At 37.4% G+C, this 23,441-nt stretch overlaps 1 protein-coding gene across 1 annotated transcript in view; it reads left to right on the top strand.

The window, feature by feature from the left end:
• LOC131394919 (solute carrier family 22 member 10-like) overlaps positions 1–14,466 on the top strand; it is a 48,931-nt gene extending 34,465 nt beyond the window's left edge. Inside the window, exon 5 of the mRNA XM_058526617.1 lies at positions 14,445–14,466. Coding sequence (XP_058382600.1) covers positions 14,445–14,466 — 22 coding nt within the window. The remainder of the gene's footprint in view (positions 1–14,444) is intronic.
• The last annotated feature ends 8,975 nt before the right edge of the window (positions 14,467–23,441 follow it).

Below are 23,441 nucleotides of genomic sequence, written 5' to 3'. Positions count from 1 at the left end.
AAAGTGCTAAAAGGAAAAAACTTACAGCCAAGAATACTCTACCCAGCAAGGTTATCATTCAAAATGGAAGGAGAGATCAAAAATTTCCCAGACAAGCAAAAATTAAAGGAGTTTGTCACCAAGAAACCAGTGCTACAAGAAATGTTAAAGGGATTGATTTAAGGGGAAAAGAGAAGACCACAATTAGGAAAAATTATCTATTTCCATGATAAGAGGGTAATGGATACAAATGCACAAAAAAGAGTTTAGATATGATATCAAAAACATAAACGGAGGGAGGAGGGGAGTTAAAGAGCACAGCTTTCAGACAGAGGTCAAACTAAAGTGACCATCAATTCTGTATAGAAGAAGAAAGGAACAGAGGAGTACTACTAAAACACTGAGAAAAAAAAAGTTAAAAAATGGCAGTAAGTACATACTTATCAACAGCTACTTTAAACGTCAATAGACTAAATGCTCCAATTAAAAGGAATAGAGTGGCTGACTGGATAAAAAAACAAGACCCATATATATGCTGCATACAAGAGACACACTTCAGACATAAAGACACTCACAAACTGAAAGTGAAGGGATGGAAAAAGATACTCCACGCAAATGGCAAAGAAAAGAAATCTGGGGTAGCAGTACTCATATCACACAAAATAGACTTTAAAACAAAAACTGTAAAAAGAGACAAAGAAGGGCATTGCATAATGATCAAGGGAACAATCCAACAAGAGGATATAACACTTGTAAATATCTACACACCCAATGTAGGTGCACCTAAATATATAAAGCAATTATTAACAGACATAAAACCAGAAATAGACAGTAACACAATAATAGTAGGGGACTTTAACACTCCACTTACACAAACGGATAGATCATCCAAACAGAAGATCAATAAGGAAACATTGGCCTTAAACGACACACTAGAACAGATGGACCTAGTAGATATATACAGAGCATTCCATACAAAAACCGAAGAATACACATTCCTTTCAAATGCACATGGAACATTCTCCAGGATTGATCACGTTAGGCCACAAAACAAGTCTCCATAAATTTAAGAAGATTGAAATAATGCCAAGCATCTTTTCTGATGACAACGGTATGAAACTAGAAATCAACTATAGGAAGAAAATCAGAAAAGCCACAAATACGTGGAGATTAAACAAAATACTACTGAACAACAACTGGGTTAACGAAGAAATCAGAGAAGAAATCAAAAAATACCTGAGGACAAATGAAAATGAAAATACGACATGCCAGAATTTATGGGATACAGCAAAAGCAGTTCTAAGAGGGAAGTTTATAGTGATACAGGGCTATCTCAACAAACAAGAAAAATCTGTAATAAACAATCTAACAATGCACCTAAAGGAACTGGAAAAAGAAGAACAAACAAGGCCCAAAATCAGTAGAAGAAGGGAAATCATAAAAATCAGAGCAGAAATAAATGAAATAGAGACCAAAAGAACAATAGAAAAAATTAATAAAACCAAGAGCTGGTTCTTTGAAAAGATCAACAAAATTGACAAACCTTTAGCTAGACTCAGCAAGAAAAAAAGAGAGAAGGCACAAATAAGTAAAATCAGAAATGAAAGAGGAGAAGTTACAACAGACACCTCAGAAATACAAAAGATTATAAGAGAATACTATGAAAAGCTATATGCCAACCAATTCGACAATCTGGAAGAAATGGATAAATTCTTAGAATCATACAACCTTCCAAAACTGGATCAAGAAGAAGTAGAGAATTTGAATAGACCAATCACCAGTAAGGAGATTGAAACAGTAATGAAAAACCTCCCCAAAAATAAAAGTCCAGGACCAGATGGCTTTCCTGGTGAATTCTACCAAACATTCAAAGAAGACTTAATACCTATCCAAAAAATTGAGGAGCGGGGGAAGCTCCCTAACTCATTCTACGAAGCCAGCATTATCCTGATACCAAAACCAGAAAAGGACAACACAAAAAAAGAAAATTACAGGCCAATATCACTGATGAACATCGATGGAAAACTCCTCAACAAAATACTAGCAAATCGCATACAACAATACGTTAAAAAGATTATACACCATGATCAAGTGGGATTTATTCCAGGGATGCAGGGATGGTCTAACATTTGCAAATCAATCAATGAAATACACCACATTAATAAAATGAAGAATAAAAATCACATGATCATCTCAATAGATGCAGAGAAAGCATTTGACAAGATACAGCATCCATTTATGATAAAAACTGTGAATAAAATGGGTATGGAAGGAAAGTACCTCAACGTAATAAAGGCCATATGTGACAAACCCACAGCTAATATCATCCTCAATGGTGAAAAACTGAAAGCTATCCCTCTAAGAACAGGAACCCGACAAGGATGCCCACTGTCACCACTCCTATTTAACATAGTACTGAAAGTCCTAGCCAGAGAAATCAGGCAAGAGAAAGAAATAAAAGGAATCCAAATTGGAAAGGAAGAAGTGAAACTGTCACTATTGGCAGATGACATGATTTTATATATAGAAAACCCTAAAGAATCCACCAGAAAACTTTTAGAAGTAATAAACGAATATGGTAAAGTTGCAGGATACAAAATCAACATACAAAAATCAGTTGCATTTCTGTACACTAACAACGAAGTAGCAGAAAGAAAAATTAAGAATACCATCCCATTTACAATTGCAACAAAATGAATAAAATACCTAGGAATAAACTTAAGTAAAGAGGTGAAAGATGTGTACACCGAAAACTATAAATCATTTCTGAAAGTTATTGAAGAAGACACAAAGAAATGGAAAGATATTCCGTGCTCTTGGATTGGAAGAATTAACATAATTAAGATGTCCATACTTCCTAAAGTCTTATATAGATTCAATGCAATCCCTATCAAAGTTCCAACAACATTTTTCACAGAAATAGAACAAAGAATCCTAAAATTTATATGGAACAACAGAAGACCCCGAATAGCTAAAGGAATCCTGAGAAAAAAGAACAAAGCTGGAGGTATCACACTCCCTGATTTCAAAATATACTACTAAGCTATAGTAACCAAAACAGCATGGTACTGGCAGAAAAACAGACACACAGATCAATGGAATAGAGTCGAAAGCCCAGAAATAAACCCACACATCTATGGACAGCTAATCTTTGACAAAGGAGCCAAGAACATACAAAGGATAAAAGAAAGTCTCTTCAACAAATGGTATTGGGAAAACTGGATAGCCACATGCAAAAAAATGAAAGTAGACCCTTACCTTACACCATACACAAAAATTAACTCCAAATGGACTAAAGACTTGAATGTAAGACCTGAAACTATGAAACTTCTAGAAGAAAACATAGGCAGTGCGTTCTTTGACATTGGTCTTAGCAACATCTTTTCAAACACCACGTCTGACGGGGCAAGAGAAACAATAGAAAAAATAAATGGGACTACATCAAACTCAAAAGCTTCTGCACAGCAAAGGAAACCATCAACAAAACGAAAAGACAACCTAACAATTGGGAGAAGATATTTGCAAACCATACATCTGATAAGGGCTTGATTTCCAAAATATATAAAGAACTCATGCATCTCAATGACAAAAAAACTACCAACCCAATTAAAAAATGGGCAAAAGACCTGAACAGACATTTCTCCAAAGAAGATATACAGATGGCCAACAGACACATGAAAAGATGTTCAAAATCACTAACTTTCAAGGAAATGTAAATCAAAACTACAATGAAATATCACCTCACGCCCATCAGAATGGCTACCATTAACAAGACAGGAAACAACATGTGTTGGAGAGGATGTGGAGCGAAGGGAACTCTCATACACTGCTGGTGTGAGTGCAAACTGGTGCAGCCACTATGGAAAACAGTATGGAGATTCCTCAAAAAATCAAGGATAGAACTACCATATGATCCCGCTATTCCACTGCTGGGTATTTATCCAAAGAACTTGAAAACACCAATTTGTAAAGGTACATGCACCCCTGAGTCATTGCAGCGTTATTCACAATAGCCAAGACTTGGAAGCAACCTAAGTGCCCATCAAGGGACGAATGGATAAAGAAGCTGTGGTATATATACACAATGGAATACTACTCAGCCATAAGAAACGATGAAATCCAGCCATTTGTGACAACATGGATGGACATCGAGGGTATAATGCAAAGTGAAATAAGTCAGAGGGAGAAGGTCAAATACCGTATGATTTCCTTCATTAAGTAGTAGATAATAACACAAATAAACAAACACATAGAGACAGAGATTGGATTGGTGGTTACCAGAGGGGAAGGGGGGAGGGAGGAGGGTGAAAGGGATAACTCGGTGCGTGTGTGGTGATGGATTGTAATTAGTATTTTGGTGGTGAACATGATGTATTCTATGCAGAAATAGAAGTATAATGATGTACACCTGAAAGTTTTACAATGTTATAAACCAATGTTACTGCAATAAACAAAAAATTAAAAAAAAAAAAAAAAGAAAGCAATCTAAAATCACCAGAAAGAAAGGTGCATAGTCCTTTGGTGAAAATTTTGAGACTCACCTGATAGAGTCTGGGTGCATCTCAGTGAGAAGTGAGACCTCTCCAGAGACTGGGACATTGGTGGCAGCCATTGTTGTGACCCGGTGTAGGCATGTTGACACAGCTGCTGGCCAATGCCTTTAGAGTTCTCCCTGTGGCCAGCTAGCGCAGGGTCTGCCCCCATCCACTATAGCACCAACTTATTCCATCTGAGCCAAGGATATCTGCCCATGCTCAAGACTGGCCCTACCCAACAACAAGCCCTTTGGCAACTTGTGGGACTGCATAGGTGACCTGCCTGGATTCTCTGCAGTATGGTAAGTGGGTACACCTCTGTGGGGCAGAGCGTGCATGAGGAGCCAGTGGAGAGTGTATGACGTTGGTGGAGAGTATGGGGCCTCTGCTGTGGGGCAACAGGGTCCACATGAGGTGGTTGGGGTTGGTGCATGGTGCAGGACTGTGTTGACAGGGTGAGTGGCCCTGTGGGCAGTGGGGCTTGTCGGCAGAAGAAGACTGTGTTTCTCAAACAGCCACATACGAGATCGGCCCCACCTTCCAAAGTCTGAAACAATTGGGTGCTCCCATGCCTGGGGGCAGCCCCAACCATCTGTAATCCTCAGAGAGATGACAAGATCCTTATAGGCCAGAGGCCTACAGCAATTGTAAGCCCCTGAGCCTAACAATCAGCCACGCTGGAGCCCTATTCACTTAATAGAAAAACTGCAACAAGAATGCGATATTAGAACTTGCAGCCAAATATGCTGGGGCTCCACACACCTGATAAACAGACTGAAGGGCCCACAACAACCACATGCCGCTGAGCACTTCACCTAGCCAGCCAGTGGTACAGCTCAGCCTCCCTGGGCACCTGCGGCAAGAGAACCCTGCCACAACAGAAAGACACACGTAGCTGACAAGGGAGTCACTCCTGGAACATTTGGAACTGGAGATGAGAGGGAAACACACTGCTGAGTCTCAGGCTTAACTTACATAAGGTCACCTCTCCAAGTTTAGTAAACATAACTGACCTACCTAACACATAGATACAAGTGCAGAGAAAGAGGAAATATGAGGAGGCAAAGGAATATGTTCCAAGCAAGAGAACAGGACAAAACCCTGAAAAAGGAACTAAATGAAACAGAAATGAGGAATGTAACTCACAGAGAGTTCAAACAAAGAACCATAAGGATGCTCATTGATCTTGGGAGAAGATTGGTTGAACTCAGTGAGAATGTCAACAATGAAATGGAAGATATAAAAAAGAACAAATCATAAATGAAGAATACAATACTGGAAATGAAAAATGAACTAAAGAGACTTAAAAGCAGAGTAGAGGATACAGAAGAACAGATCAGCGAGCTGGATGAAAGACTAGAGGAAATCACCCAAGCTGAATAGATAAAAGAAAAAATAATTAAAAAGAATGTGGACAGTCTAAGGGACCTCTGGGACAACAATAAGCACACTAACATCTGTGTTACACGTGTCCCAGAAGGAGAAGAGAAAAACAAAGGGGCAGAGAATCTATTTGAAGAAATAATAGCTGAAAAGTTTACTAACCTAAGGAAGGAAACATACATCCAGGTACAGGAAGTACAGATAGCACCAAAAAAGATAAACCCAAAGAGGCCTACACTAAGACATATCACAATTAAAATGTCCAGAATTAAAGATAAACAGAGAATCCTAAAAGCCACAAGAGAAAACCAACAAATTACATACAAAGGAAACCCAATAATGCTATCAACCGACTTCTCAACAGAAATCTTACAGGCTAGGAGAGAGTGGAATGATATATTTAATGTGCTAAAAGGAAAAAACCTACAGCCAAGAATGCTCTACCCGGCAAGGTTACCATTCAGAATGGAAGGAGAGATAAGGAGTTTCCCAGACAAGCAAAAATTAAAGGAGTTTATCACCAAGAAACCAAACCTACAAGAAATGCTAAAGGGACTTATGTAAGGTGGAAAGAGAAGACCACAAACAGAAAAAAATTATTTATTTCCATGATAAGTGGGTAATGGATACGAACGCACAAAAAAGAGGTTATATATGATATCAAAAACATAAAAAGTGTGAGGAAGGGAGTAAAACAGTAGAGTTTCAAGAAAGAGATCCAACTAAAGAGATCATCACCTTAATATACATTCCTATATAGGTAGGTTAATATGTATGAACCTCATGGTAATCACAAACCAGAGACCTATAATAAATACACAAAAAACGGACAGAAAGAAACCCAAACATAATACTAAAGAAAGGCATCAAACCACAAGAGAAGAGAACAAAAGAAGAAAGGAACAGAGAAGAATTACTAAACCACCCAGAAAACAAGTAAAAAATGGCAATAAGTACGTACTAATGAATAGCTACCTTAAATGTCAATGGACTAAATGCTCCAAACAAAAGCCATGGGATAGCTGTCGGGTAAAAACACAAGACCCATATATATGCTGCATACAAGAGACACACTTCAGACCTAAAGACACTCACAAACTGAAAGTGAAAAGGATGGAAAAAGATACCCCACGCAAACGGCAATGAAAAGAAAGCTGGGGTAGCCATACTCATATCAGACAAAATAGACTTTAAACTAAAAACTGTAACGAGACAAAGAAGGGCACTACATAATGATCAAGGGAACAATCCAATAAAAGAATATAACACTCATAAGGATCTATGCATCCAGTATAGGAGCAGCTAAATATATAAAGCAATTATTAACAGACATAAGAGGAGAAATAGTAACACAACAATAGTAGGGGACTTTAACACTCCACTTACACCAATGGATAGATCATCAAAACTTGAAGATTAATAAGGAAACACTGGCCTTAAATGACACATTGGACCAGATGTACTTAGTAGATATATACAGAACATTCCATCCAAAAACCAAAGAATACACATTCTTTTCAAATGCACATGGAACATTCTCCAGGACTGATCACATATTAGGCCACTAAACAAGTCTCAATAAATTTTAAGAAGATTGAAATAATACCAAGCATCTTTTCTGATCACAACAGTATGAAACTAGAAAACAACTACAAGGAGAAAATCAGAAAAGCCACAAATATGTGGAGATCAAACAAAATGCTACAGAACAATGATTGGGTCAATGAAGAAATCAAAGGAGAAATGAAAAAATACCTGGAGACAAATGAAATGAAAATACGACATGCCAGAATTTATGGGATACAGCAAAAGCTGTTCTGAGAGGGAAGTTTATACCAATACAGGCCTATCTCAATAAACAAAAAAATCTCAAATAAACATTCTAACAGTGCACCTAAAAGAACTGGCAAAAGAAGAACAAACAAAATAAAAAATCAGCAGAAGGAGGGAATAATAAAAATCAGAGCAGAAATAAATGACATAGAGACTAAAAAAAAAAAAAAAAAAAGAAAAGAAAAAAATCAATGAAACCAAGAGCTGCTTTTTTGAAAAGATGAATAAAATTGACAAAACTTTAGCTGGACTCACCAAGAAAAAACCAGAGAAGGCTCAAATAAGTAAACCAGAAATGAAAGAGAAGAAATTACAACGGACACCTCAGAAGTACAAAAGATTATAAGAGAATACTAAGAAAATCTATATGCCAACAAATTGGATAATCTAGAAGAAATGGATAAATTCTTAGAATCATACAAACTTCCAAAACTGAATCGAGAGGAAATAAAGAACTTGAATAGACCACCTTCCCAAAAACAAAATTCCAGGACCAGACGGCTTCCCTGGTGAATTCTACCAAACACTCAAAGAAGACTTAATACATACCCTTCTCAACTCTGGCAAACAATTGAAGAGGATGGGAAGCTTCCTAACTCATTCTGCAAAGCCAACCTTACCCGGATGCCAAAACCAGACAAGGACAACCCAGAAAAGGAAAATTACAGGCCACTATCACTGAAGAACATCGATGCAAAAATCCTCAACAAGGGGCTGGCCCAGTGGCGCAAGCGGTTGGGTGCGCGCGCTCCGCTGCGGCAGCCCGGGGTTCGCTGGTTCGGATCCCGGGCGTGCACCGACGCACTGCTTTGGCAAGCCACGCTGTGGCGGCGTCCCATATAAAGTGGAGGAGGATGGGCACGGATTTGCCAGGGCCATCTTCCTCGGCAAAAAAAGAGGAGGATTGGCGGATGTTAGCACAGGGCTGATCTCCTCACAAAAAAAAAAAAAAAAAAAAAAAATCCTCAACAAAATACTAGCAGATCGAATGCAACAATACATTAAAAAGATCATACGCCATGATCAAGAGGAATTTATTCCAGGGATGCAGGGATGGTTCAACATCCACAAATCAATCAAAGTGATACACTACATTAACAAAATGAAGACTAAAAATCATGTGATCATCTCAATAGATGCAGAGAAAGCAGTTGACAAGATACAGCAGCCATTTATAATAAAAACTCTCAATAAAGTGGGTAGAGAAAGAAAGTACCTAAACATAATAAAGGCCATATATAACAAACCCACAGCTAGTATCATCCTCAATGGTGAAAAACTGAAAACTATCCCTTTAAGAGCAAGAACCAGACAAGGACGTCCACTTTCACTACTCCTATTTCACATAGTATTGGAAGTCCTAGCCAGAGCAACCAGGCAAGAAAAAGAAATAAAAGAGATCCAAGTTGGAAAAGAAGTGAAACTGTCACTATTTGCAGATGATGTGATTTTATATATAGAAAACCCTAAAGACTCCACAAAAAAACTTTTACAAATAACAAATGAATATGGTAAAGTTGCAGGATACAAAATCAACATACAAAAATCAGTTGCTTTTCTATAAACTAACAACAAAGTAGCAGAAAGAGACATTAAAAATACAATCCCATTTACAATTGCAACAAAAAGAATAAAATACCTAGGAATAAACTTAACCAAAGAGGTGAAAGATTTGTATAGTGAGGACTATAAAACATTTTTGAAAGAAATTAAAGAAGACACCAAGAAATGGAAAGATATTCCATGCTCTGGCATTGGAAGAAATAACATAGTTAAAATGTCCATACTTCCTAAAGCAATCTACAGATTCAATGCAATCTCTATCAAAGTTCCAACAACATTTTTCACAGAAATAGAACAAAGGATCCTAAAATTATATGGAACAACAAAAGACCCTGAATAACCAAAGGATTCCTGAGAAAAAAGAACAAAGCTGAAGGTGTCACAATACCTGACTTCAAAATATACTACAACGCTATAGTAACCAAAACATCAGGGTATTAGCACAAAAACAGACACACCGTGGAATAGAATTGAGACTGCAGAAATAAATCCACACATCTATGGACAGCTAACTTTTGACAAGGGAGCCAAGAATACACAATGGAGAAAGGAAAGTCTCTTCAATAAATTGTGCTGGGAAAACTGGACAGCCACATACAAAAAAATGAAAGTAGACTATTTTCTTACACCATACACAAAAATTAACTCTACACGGATTAAATACTTGAATGTAAAACCTGAAACCATGAAACTTCTAGAAGAAAACGTAGGCAGTATATTCTTCGACATCGGTCTTAGCAACATATTTTCAAGCACCGTGTCTGACCGGGCAAGGGAAACAACAGAAAAAATAAGCAAATGAGACTACATCAAGCTAGAAAGCTTCGGCACAACAAAGGAAACCACCAACAAAATGAAAAGACAAGCTAAACATTGGGAGAAGATATTTGCAAACCATATATCTGATAAGGGGTTAATATCCAAAATATATAAAGAACTTATACATCTTAACAACAAAAAAACAAACAACCCAATTAAAAAATGGGCAAAAGATCTGAACAGACATTTCTCCAAAGAAGATGGCCAACAGGCACATGAACAGATGTTCAACATCACTAATTATCAAGGAAATGCAAATCAAATTACAATGAGATATCACCTCATGCCCGTCAGAATGGCTATAATTAACAACACAGGAAACAACAAGTGTTGGAGAGGATGTAGAGAGAAGGGAACTCTCATACACTGCTGATGGGAGTGCAAACTGGTGCAGCCACTATTGAAAACAATATAGAGATTCCTCAAAAAATTAAGAATAGAACTACTATACTATCCAGCCATTCCATTTCTGGGTGTTTATCCAAAGAACATGAAAACACGAATATGTAAAGATACATGCACCCCTGTGTTCATTGCAGTATTATTCACAATAGCCAAGACTTGGAAGCAACCTAAGTGCCCATCAAGGGACGAATTGATAAGGGAGATGTGGTATATATACACAATGGAATACTACTGAGCCATAAGAAATGATGAAATCCAGCCATTTGTGACAACATGGATGGACCTTGAGGGTATTATGCTAGGGGAAACAAGTCAGAGGGATAAAGTCAAATACGGTACACATACTCACACATAAGTAGAAGATAAAAACAACAGCAAACAGTCACATAGAGACAGAGATTGGATTGGTGGTTACCAGAGGAGAAGAGGGGATTGAGGGGAGCAAAAGAGATGATTAGGCAATAACTCACCATGTGATCACCATTTTACATCACCACCACTGGAGCTGTCATTCTCTTACCTGGTTACTCAAGTTTTGCAGGCTTGACTTCTTTCTTTGTCAGCTTGCAAATCCACACAAAGTTGTTCATTATGCACTATGTATCCATCTGTGCCTTCAATTCTTTTTCACTAGCATCCACTTTTGCCCTAACCTAAGATCTCATCATTAAATCATATCAAGACTGACACATCTTTTCATCCTATATGTTCTCCTTGCTTCCTCTCCTTCCTCCTCCTCCAATCAAAAATGCACATGATGCTGTTCTACTTACCTTCATGAAACAGCATTTTCATCATGACATTGCCATATTAGTCATGGTAGCAAATCTCAATCAGTTTCGATCATTAAAGGATAGTGCTCACTGATGTTTCAGTCAGGTGTGGTAGGTTGATCCCCCTGGGTATCCACATTTCAGGCAGTTTCTCAAAGAACCAGCTCCATCCATTGTAGGACTCTAACATCTGTGAGACAGTAAGACCACAGTGTAGCGTTTATGGTTAGGCCTGGAATTGGCATGCCGTTCTTTGCCACATCCAATTGACCCAGTTATAGGGCCCTGTGGTAACTACAATCAGCTTTGGGAAATGTCTCCCTGCATGTCCTGAATGAAGGAAAGGGACTGTAAGACTCTAACAAGACATCAATTTTATTTTCAAGGAAATGAAAAACTTCAGTTAACCACTCTCATCATTCATGATGTAATACCCTCAGTGGTTTGAACAAGGCTTCTTTCTTATATGTACATCTCTTTGTATGTACTCCCATTTGTCTCCATTCCCCTCCTTCACCAGAGACCATTCTCATGTGTTTACTATTTATCTCTTTATTTGTATATGTTATTATAAAGGTGTAATATCATTGGGTATATAGGTAGGTACAGATCTTCCTCAAATTATGATGAGATTACTTTCTGATAAACCCATCTTAAGTTAAAAATATCATTTAAGTCAAAAATGAATTTAGTACACCTAACCTACTGAACATCATAGCCTAGCCTCGCCTACATTAAACATGCTCAGAACACTTACATTAGCCTACAGTTGGGCAAAATCATCCAAGTCACATCCTATTTTATAATAAAGTATTGAATATCTCATGTAATTTCTTGAACATTATGCTGAAAGTGAACAACAGAATGTTTTCATTCTGAGACATTTCATACAGAATGGTTGTAAGTGTATCGGTTGTTTACTCTCGTGATTGCAGGGCTGACTGGGAGCTGTGACTTGCTGCCACTGTCCAGCATCACAAGAGATTATTGTACCACATATTGCTAGCCCAGGGAAAGATCAAAATTTCTAATTCAAGGTACAGTTTCCACTGAATGTGTATCATTTTACATCATTTTAATGTTGAAAAATCGTAAGTTGAACTATAGCAAGTCAAGGACCACCTGTATTTTAATTTACATAAAAGATATCATGGTGTTTATCCAATCTCTTTCTTACTTTTTATTAGTCACCACTGAGTTTTTGAAATCTACTTGTATTTCTGTGTGTATATCTAGTCTGTGGCTTCAAACTACTCTGTAGCTCTCCATGCTGAGCCCCAACAATTTTTCCTCTTCTCTTTCCCAGTGATAGATTCCTTGATTCCCACAACATCCCTAACACCACACCTATCACTATATTGACATCTTGATATATGACCCTCTACAATGACAATTTTTTTTTACTAAAGGCTTTAATTTTTAGAGCAATTGTAGGTGTACAGAAATATTGAGTAGAATGTACAGAGAGTTCTAATATACCCCCTCATACACACAGTTTCCCATGGAATTAATGTCTTCCATTAGTGTGGTACATTTCCTTCAACTGATGGACCAATATTGATACATTATTGAATAAATCCATAGTTTACATCAGGCACACTCTTTGTGTTGTATAGTCTTAGGGGCAAATGGATAATGTCATGTATCCACCATTAGAAGAGATCCCCCTAAAAGTGCCCTGTGCCAGAACTATTCATCCCTCCCTCTGAACCTCTGGCAACCAGTACCATGAAGATTTATTTAAGATATATAGACTCTTACTATACTCATTATATTTTCATTTCTTATTTTTTCAATGACTGTCTCTCTATCATGTCCTCAATTATAGCTCTTCTTAAAAGGACAATTTGGTTCTATCATGAGTTCTCTTACACAAATACAGTAATAAAATATGTTGTAAAAATACCCCAAAGGTAACACATTTTACAATGACTTAAATATACTACTACTAAAGTAACGAATGTTTCAGAGCAGGTGTCCAAAACCAAGATTTGTCCATGTGTTAATACTACTGGGAATTTAGTATCAGTGCAAGTAGTTTTGTTCAAATTGACTCCAGAGTGGGCCCCTTCCTGCCACTCCCTGACATAGAGAATTCCCTTCCTTTTGTTTATTTTTCCTTCTTCATTCCTTATTCTCTGTCTCACCTCATCCTCTCTTCTGTGAACTTTCTATCAGTTCCTGCACTGAATGCAATGGTTGCTGGATTATCATCCATTTGAGCCAAAACATATTTCCCAAGGTCTTTAAACCCAGACACAACTGAGAGTGGCTCTTATGCAATCTCTCTACAACTTTGATGTGTTGTAATCCCACTCTTCCTTTCAAATACATTTAGCCTTTACCTTGATAATGTGGACCCGAATAGAGATCTCTTGATTTCACTCCTCAGTGCTCTAAACACAACACACAAATCCATAGCCTAAATGCATGTACTGTATAATAAGCATTTGTGACAACTTTCCATATTTTATCTTGTTTTGTATGGTTTCACACAGCTTAAGAGGCATCCTGGTGATAGGTTGGTGACAGAGCTTTGACAACAGTCTCATATTGACAGATGAAGAGGGTTACATCTGTGATTCCTGCTGTTGACTAATATAATTATTCTTCCAGGTCTCAAGTGCAATGTTTCACTTGTTAAACATTTATTCTAAATTTAAAGATATGTTAACTTTTTTCAAGTTTTCCACATATTATCTTTGCTCCTAAATAATCTACCTGATCCACTATTTCTTAGATTTGAACAGAAGATGGTGTTCAGATGGTGTTTGCTCCAGTTCGCCATTGCTGACACCCGTGCAGCCTTTGTTCCCACCTTCCTCGTTTACTGCTCACTGTGCTTCTTGTAATCATTACTATTAATACAAATGTTCTCACTCTCAGTACGTCAATATTTTGAGCTATTATTGTCTCCTTGTCTTTAATTGACCTTGAAATTGCCCTTTGTCTGAAATTATAATTATTATCTGTATCTTCTTCCAGTGTCAGAGTAGGCAGAGCCCCAATCGATAGCTATGGTAGCAGGGATAATAATATATTTCTGTAGTATTGGACAGATACTCCTGTGATGACTGGATTTTACCATTTGAGACTGGTGCACACTGCAACTGACAAGGTCTAGAGCCTTATTTGTCCTCTTCTTGTTCTCCAGGTATGGACAATCTCCAGGTTAATTGCCTATAAGAGAGGCTGGGGTGAGAACAGAGAAGAGAATTCTGACACTTGATCTGTTTATTCCCTGGCCTGATCCTGAGCCTGGTTCTCGTTAGTATCCACTGTGACACTTGAGGAAAAAAAAAGAAGGAATAGAATGGCATGCTACCCAAGAGATTGACATTTTTTTGGTCATCATTGTTGCATAGTAGACACAGAATTAGCATGAAATCATTTTTCTTAATAGAAAATAACATACCCACTTATTTATGAAGCAAATATGCCATATTATTTTTTTAACTTTTGGAAAAGGTTGTGTGATGGAAATGATTTGATGGCTTTTTGTCATTGTAAATAAGATTGGATAAAAATAAAAGACAAGTTTGTCTCCATAAATATTCGAAATTAAAAGAGCATATTTTCTCTACCACTAAGAATTAGTATGGAGGTGATTTCTGAAAAATAACAGAATAAGGACCTCCGAAAATCAGCTGCTCCATAATAGCAAAAAAAACCTTGCAAAAACTGGCAGAATAAACCTTTTCAGAGCTCTGGAAATGAATTAAAGCCTTGCAGCAATGCAAGAAATCTTTTGTTCAAGAAAAATGAATAAATTCCAGTAAGAATAGTGAGTGTTGTGGGAGATCAAAATTGGCCACCTCAAAATATGTCTCTTTACCTTGATTATTTTCTCTGAAGGACACTTGACCTTCCTTTCCCAAACTGCCTAAGAATTTAACATAGAAGGCCTGTTCCAGGAAGGAGTCACTACCATATGATAGCTGTAATATAATGTACAATAGTTGTGATAAGAAAGGCACTAACAAGCCCATTGTATCAAAAATTCTGTCTCTCCAGCCACATTCTCTATAGGTGGGCCTGTAAAGAGTTGTCTGACAAATATTTGCATTTCCATCTCCATGTGAATTGTCTTCTTAACCTCGGAAATCCCAAACCACTACCCCAACACTCTCCTTATCTTGAGCTGAAAAATACTTAAGGAAGCAACTTAGTCAGAGTGATGAGTTGCTCAGTTTCTATTTTCTGAGTTTCTCCCACATATACACGTAATAAAGCTTTCTTTGACTTTCTCCTGCTATTCAGTCTCATGTCATTTAATTTGTAGCCCAGCCATAAAGGACCCAGAGTGGGTAGAGGATAATCTTCCTCCCCTTCAGTGTTAAGATGTTTTAACATGTCCTGTCCATTTCCTACTCCTCAGTTATGCTGCACCCTTGAAAAATGACGACTAACAGTTTTAGTAAAAGGGGGAGAAGAACAAAGCTTGAGTTATTTGAAAGCTTCATTAACAGAGAACTGTTACTATTTGGCCTGCCTGCTGGTTTCCCTAAGATCCTATTTGGAAAGTAGTCTGCATTTGACTAACGTGAAACGCCTCTCCCCTGCTCCACTTGCTGCAACTATTTACTGGCAAGTGTTTTGAGGTCACAGGATGGCAGAGTTGATGGATAACAATTAGAAAAACAATAGACTAACAAAACAAGCTTAAAATGAGAAGCTGAGGAACAAAATATCTACAATGGCTTTGAAAAACTCCAAAATATTTATTGGAGCCAAAAGACCATGTGCATGTGTAGGACTGTGTGCATACTCATTAAAGTCTGGGGAATACCCTAAGCTTTCTCCTCTGGATGACCTGGAGGCTCTGTACAAGCGGTAAGTAAAGCCAAAGTCAGAGATCAGACTGCCTGGCTGAGTGTTGAAGGCGTGCTTCAACACATATTCAGAGAGCCTCTCAGGAAAATCTGAGACATTTATTGGTTGCAGGTCACTAATTCATTAGCTAACCAGTGAGCAAGCAAATAGATGCCAGCTCTGATATCAGTTCCCCTACATTGAACCTGTTACCACACAAAGGGCATGATCTGCTTGCCGTGAGACAAAAGCCAATCATCAAGAGGCAAGATGGTGGAAAGTTGACCCTCTGGTGTTACAGACTGAGAGTGCCCCACCAGATCTTTCAGTTTTCATTGATGATGGCTATCAGCATAGACTCTCTGTTTGGGGGTCATCACATTCCTAACGAGCTCAAAAGAACAAAGTTATCATCTTATCACAGCTGGGAGGTACATGCAGAAGCAGGGGTCATAAAATCTACAGAGCAGTTAGATCTCCTGGAGTGTGCATATCCAGCTGGGTTAGTTTGTCAGGGGTCATTCAAAGTTACAATAGGGCTTCTTTTCTACAATATGGCTTCCCACAAGTCAACCTTGTGTTGAGCCAGTGTCAAACCCAGCATATATGGGGTTAAAAATGAAAAAACACTCATTCCCTTTCCCTGCTTAAATTGTTAAAAGCCAAGGTGGCTTTACACTGAAGTTCTGGCTAATTACAAGTTCTTGGGGTTTTTTTTTACAGGGAAACTGACATCCAAAAGTTATCAAGAAGGTGAAGCTCCCCAACTCTTTGTTCCTGGTGCCGAATTCACCATTCATCACAGAGACAGACAAATGGAGGACACCTGCAGCTCCCCTTACCTTGGCCAAATGCAGGCTGATGGGAGGATGCTGGACTGCAAAGCCACATCTCCCCTTCCTCTATCTAAAACCTTGTAAACTTAGTAATCATTAATTGGTGGAAGTTTTCTTCCACTCCCCAGGGCCCAATTTCATGCAACGTGGGAAAATTGATCAATGGAGGCCAAAATCTCCTGCTATAGATAGAGATAACAGCTAGCCCTGCACCAGAAGGTCTGGGACCCCTGCAATATTCCTCCCCAACAAATAATCACAGTCACAAAGAGTATACTCTTTCCCACAGAGTTTCCTTTAAAAACCCCAACTCCTAATGCCCCAGGAGGACTGTGGACTTTGGGGCACAAGCCCACCACAGCCTAATTTGCTGGCAAAATTAAACCATTTTTCTCTTCCTTGATCCCTTGTCATTGTGTTCATTGATTCAGCTATGGTGACAGGGTCCTGGGTTTTTTTCTGGCTACACAAGTACAGAGGTCAGTGCCTATGCATGAAAACCGATACAGATTTTACAGAATTTGTTCACAAAAGGTCACCAACCAAACAAACTACAACAAGCAGCAGCAACAACAACAAACAATAGGAAAGGGGGAAAAATCTGATTTCCAGAGTTACCACATTACATTATTTAAAAGATGCAGTTCTCAACAAAAGTTCTGAGCCATGCAAAGATACAAGAAAGCACAACTCTTACACAGGAAAAAAAAGCAATCAATATAAACTGTACCTGAAGAAACCCAAATGTTCACTTATCAGACAAAGCCTTAAATCTGTTATATTAAATATTCTTGAGACTTAAAATAAAACATCCACAAAATTAAAGAACTAAAGAAAAGTATGACAAAGTTATCTCACCAAACAGAGTATGAGAGAAGATGGAAATTATAAGTAGGAATGAAATAGAAATTCTGGAGTTGAAATGTACAATAACTGAAGTAAAAAATTCACTAGAGGGTCTCAACAGCAGAGGTAAGCAGGCAGAAAATGAGCAATGAATTTAAAGAGAGGTCAATTGGAATTATCCAGTTTAAGGAACTAAAAAAAAGAATGAAGAAAAATGAACAGAACCTCAGACACCTGTGGGACTCCATCAGGTGTACTGACATATGCATAATGAAAGTCCCAGAAGGGCAGAGCAGAGCAAAGTGTGGAAATGTATTTATAGAAATAATTGCTGATGGGGCTGGCCCCGTGGCTTAGCAGTTAAGTGCGCACGCTCAGCTACTGGCTGCCCGGGTTCGGATCCCAGGCGCGCACCGACGCACTGCTTCTCTGGCCATGCTGAGGCCATGTCCCACATACAGCAACTAGAAGGATGTGTGACTATGACATACAACTATCTACTGGGGCTTTGGGGGAAAAAAAAAAGGAGGAGGATTGACAATACATGTTAGTGCAGAGCCTGTCTTCCTCAGCAAAAAGAGGAGGATTAGCACGGATGTTAGCTCAGGGCTGATCTTCCTCACAAAAAAAAAAAAGAAATAATTGCTGAGTGATTTCAGTAAGATGGAGGAGTAGGAAGACACATTTATGCATGTAAGAAAAATACGTAAGAATGGAGAAAGACCCATCCTAGATGATTAGAGGTAACACTCCATGAATTTCACACCAGGGTGGGAATAGTGCTTATTCCCACCATCCAGAGCAGAAAAACCTCATAATTCACATGCGGTTTTTGGTAGAATTCTCAGAATTTGATTCAGTAGGGAACAAAATTAACCCTAGGCTAAATGCCGCTCTTGTGTCACCTAAAGATGATTAAATGCAAGACACAAAAAGATCAGTATTTCCAAGTAACTTAAGCACATTCCATACAGCTCAATAATATTTGTAGGTATACAAAAATATCCTGCACTCAACAATGTAAGTGTCACAATGCTTGGCTTCCAATCAAAAATTACCAGACAAGCAAAGAAATAGGAAAATAAGATCCATGTGAGAAGAAAAATCACTCAAGAAGAATATATAAACTGAATAGTCCTATTCCACTACATAAAATAAATTTATAGTTAAACATCCTCCCACAAAGAAAACTACAGGTATTTTTACTCGAAACTTTTACCAAGTATTTAAGGAAGACATAATTCCAATTGTATACAAACTCCTTCAGGAATAGAAGAAGAGACAATGTTTCCAAACATTTTATGTGGCCAACATTATTTTGATACCAAAAGCAGATGAAGATATAAGAAGAGTAAACTACAGACCAATAATTCTCATTAACATAGATGCAGAACTTTTCACTAAAATTTTAGCAAATTAGATAAAGCAACATGTTTTTTTTTTTTTTTAAAAACGTTACTACATCTTGACCAAGTAGGCTTATCCTAGTGCAAGGTTAGCTTAACATTTAGAAATATATCAATGTAATTTACCACTTAAAAAGAATAAAACTAGAAAAACTGTTATGTTCAACTCAATAAAATTGACAAAATCTATTGGGAAAGGCAAAAAGTTGTAACACTGAAAAGTGGACATAGAGAAAGAGTGTTTTTTCCCAGAGACCCAGTAATCTTTTTGAACCAAAAAGTGAAATCCATTGGCACCCCTTCTTTGTTCTCCAGCCCATAATTCTGGCATTGTATAAGATGCTGGAATCTTGATTCCCCAGTTGGAGAGGTCTTGGTGTATATGCCCCCAAAATAACTCCGGAATCCTGCCAACTTAGAGAATTGAGCCTCCAAGTTATAATCATATAGACTTTTAGAAAAGTACAATGTGATGTTGAAATTGCATGTGTGACTAACACTGCAATGAACACAGGGGTCCATGTATCTTTACACATTGGTGTTTTCAAGTTCTTTGGGTAAATACCCAGCAGTGGAATAGCTGGATCATATGGTAGTTCTATCCTTAATTTTTTGAGGAATCTCCATACTGTTTTCCATAGTGGCTGCACCAGTTTGCACTCCCACCAGCAGTGTATGAGAGTTCCCTTCTCTCCACAACTTCTCCAACACATGTTGTTTCCTGTCTTGATAACTATAGCCATTCTGACGGATGTGAGGTGATATCTCATTGTAGTTTTGATTTGCATTTCCCTGATAGTTAATGATGTTGAACATCTTTTCATGTGCTCACTCATTAGGTAGTAGATAGTAACAACAACAAACAAACACATAGAGACAGAGATTGGATTGGTGGTTACCAGAGGGGAAGGGGGCAGGGAGGAGGGCGAAAGGGATAATTTGGCACATGTGTGTGGTGATGGGTTGTAATTAGTATTTGGGTGGTGAACATGATGTAATCTATGCAGAAATAGAAGTTTAATGATGTACACCTGAAATTTACACAATGTCATAAACCAATGTTACTGCAATAAACAAAAAATTAAAAAAAAAAAAGAAATTGCATGTGTGGACAACATGATACTTCTGATTTTATGCTTTTGTCTCATTAAATCTCTGTATCCACAGGAACAAGCCAAGTCCTTTGTAAATTATAACTACTCAATAAGTGTTTGTTGAACTAAAATTAAATACAATTCTTAATATGATGCTAAGTGTTTTAACATGCTTGAATTTTTATTATAGCATGCTTTCGCCTTTATGAATTCCTATTACAATGCGCCCTCACCCACAATGGGAATTACTAGCACTTTTAAATATAGTGTTTTGAAAATGAAATCTTATATTTCACAGTGGGTTTGTCTTAAATTACTAATATTTGTACAGCTTTTCATATATTAATTAACCATGTCATTTGGAATATAATCTTTAATTTAAAATGATTTTATAAAATGTATACACATTTTGAAAATCACTTAGCTATTTGCCCTTTGATTTTGATAATATCTTTATAATATTTTAAATGACATATGGTAATTGTTTAAAATATGAAGAGAGAAAATTACAAAGAAAATGTAATAATCACTTAAAATTCCATCATTGAAAGGTCACCATTGTTATCATTTACATGGAATGTAACAAAAGAGTACATAATCTTTCTATTCACCAGTGATTTATGATGTAAAAAGTATCAAGACAAACACAAGTTGTCAAGACAACCAGAAAATGGTTTAAATGAGCTAATATCAGAGATGATACCAGTTTCTACCCCATACTTACCCCCCAAAAAAGTATCATGCATTAAGTGCATATATATTGCTATCTGCTTCGGGATATCTTTTGATTTCTGGTTGCATACGCTATATTGCTCTGATTTTTGCAGATTTATGATTTAGTTTACTGTGTGCTGCTCCACACAACAACCAGCTACATCCAAATTCCATGGTTTTCCTGTTTCTGAGTCATCTTGTCTATTAATATTTATTGATAAATTTGAAAATTTTTTCAACTACTTCCCAAGAATATTGGATTGTTCACAGAATTACATGTTCCCACAAATTTTTTAAATTGTAAATTAGTGCCATAAATGTAAATGAGATTGATTTTTCCAGCAGATTGCCTTGCAAGTTTGTAGATATAAAGGAAAACTTCTGGGATTTTTTCTTTCATATTTTTCTTTTCCACAACAGTTAGCTTACAACAGCACCTTAAAATTTTGTCACTTTTATGTAGGAATCTTCTTCATTTACTATTCTTGAGAATTTTTGCTGGAAAAACAAAACAGAAACAACCAATCAACAAACAAAAATGAACATTAAAAAACTATAAAAGTTAAAAATAACTTTATCTTTATCCATGAACAAGTACAAACTGATCTTCTAATCATGAGCTTTTGAGCCAGAAAAATCCATGAGGGATTGATTAATGAGATGACTCATTAAAGTACTGCGTGGCACAGTGCATGGCACAAAATGCTAGAAAAGGCCTTGATGCCTATACAGACCCAACAAAACAGTTTTGAAAGTTACGACTCTCACTGGTCTCTTTAGACCTCTGGTCAATGACATCTTTTCTTTTTTTATTTTTTCAAATTTTTTGCTTATTGCAGTAACATTGGTTTATAACATTGTATAAATTTCAGGTGTACATCATTATACTTTTGTTTCTGCATAGATTACATCATGTTCACCACCCAAATACTAATTACAACCCATCACCACACACATGTGCCGAATTATCCCTTTCACCCTCCTCCCTCCCCCCTTCCCCTCTGGTAACCACCAATCCAATCTCTGTCTGTATGTGTTTGTTTATTGGTGTTATTATCTACTACTTAATGAAGGAAATCATACGGTGTTTGACCTTTTCCCTCTGACTTATTTCACTTTGCATAATACCCTCAATGTCCACCCATGTTGTCACAAATGGCTGGATTTCATCGTTTCTTATGGCTGAGCAGTATTCCATTGTGTATATATACCACATCTTCTTTATCCATTCGTCCCTTGATGGGCACTTAGGTTGCTTCCAAGTCTTGGCTATTGTGAATAACGCTGCGATGAACACAGGGGTGCATGTATCTTTACGCATTGATGTTTTCAAGTTCTTTGGGTAAATACCCAGCAGTGGAATAGCGGGATCATATGGTAGTTCTATCCTTGATTTTTTGAGGAATCTCCATACTGTTTTCCATAGTGGCTGCACCAGTTTGCACTCTCACCAGCAGTGTATGAGAGTTCCCTTCTCTCCACATGTTGTTTTCTGTCTTGTTAATAATAGCCATTCTGACGGGCGAGAGGTGATATCTCATTGTAGTTTTGATTTGCATTTCCCTGATAGTTAATGATTTTGAACATCTTTTCATTTGTCTGTTGGCCATCTGTATATCTTCTTTGGAGAAATATCTGTTCAGGTCTTTTGCCCATTTTTTGATTGGGTTGTTAGTTTTTTTGTTGTTGAGATGCATCAGTTCTTTGTATATTTTGGAGATTAAGCCCTTATCAGATGTATGGTTTGCAAATATCTTCTCCCAATTATTAGGTTGTCTTTTCGTTTTGTTGATGGTTTCCTTTGCTGTGCAGAAGCTTTTTAGTTTGATGTAGTCCCATTTGTTTATTTTTTCTATTGTTTCTCTTGCCCAGTAAGACATGGTGCTTGAAAATATGTTGCTAAGACCAATGTCAAAGAACGCACTGCCTATGTTTTCTTCTAGAAGTTTCATAGTTTCAGGTCTTACATTCAAGTCTTTAGTCCATTTGGAGTTAATTTTTGTGTATGGTGTAAGGTAAGGGTCTACTTTCATTTTTTTGCATGTGGCTATCCAGTTTTCCCAACACCATTTGTTGAAGAGACTTTCTTTTCTCCCTTGTATGTTCTTGGCTCCTTTGTCAAAGATTAGCTGTCCATAGATGTGTGGGTTTATTTCTCGGCTTTTGATTCTATTCCATTGATCTGTGTGTCTGTTTTTCTGCCAGTACCATGCTGTTTTGGTTCCTATAGCTTAGTAGTATATTTTGAAATCAGGAAGTGTGATACCTCCAGCTTTGTTCTTTTTTCTCAGGATTCCTTTACTTGTTCGGGGTCTTTTGTTGTTACAAATAAATTTTAGGATTCTTTGTTCTATTTCTGTGAAAAATGTTGTTGGAACTTTGATAGGGATTGCATTGAATCTATAGATGGCTTTAGGAAGTATGGACATCTTAACTATGTTAA

This window comes from Diceros bicornis, chromosome 31, assembly GCF_020826845.1.
Source record: "Diceros bicornis minor isolate mBicDic1 chromosome 31, mDicBic1.mat.cur, whole genome shotgun sequence".
Taxonomy (NCBI): Eukaryota; Metazoa; Chordata; class Mammalia; order Perissodactyla; family Rhinocerotidae; genus Diceros; species Diceros bicornis.
The sequence above is the reverse complement of the archived record's forward strand: the minus strand, read 5'-3'. Positions and strand labels throughout refer to the sequence as shown.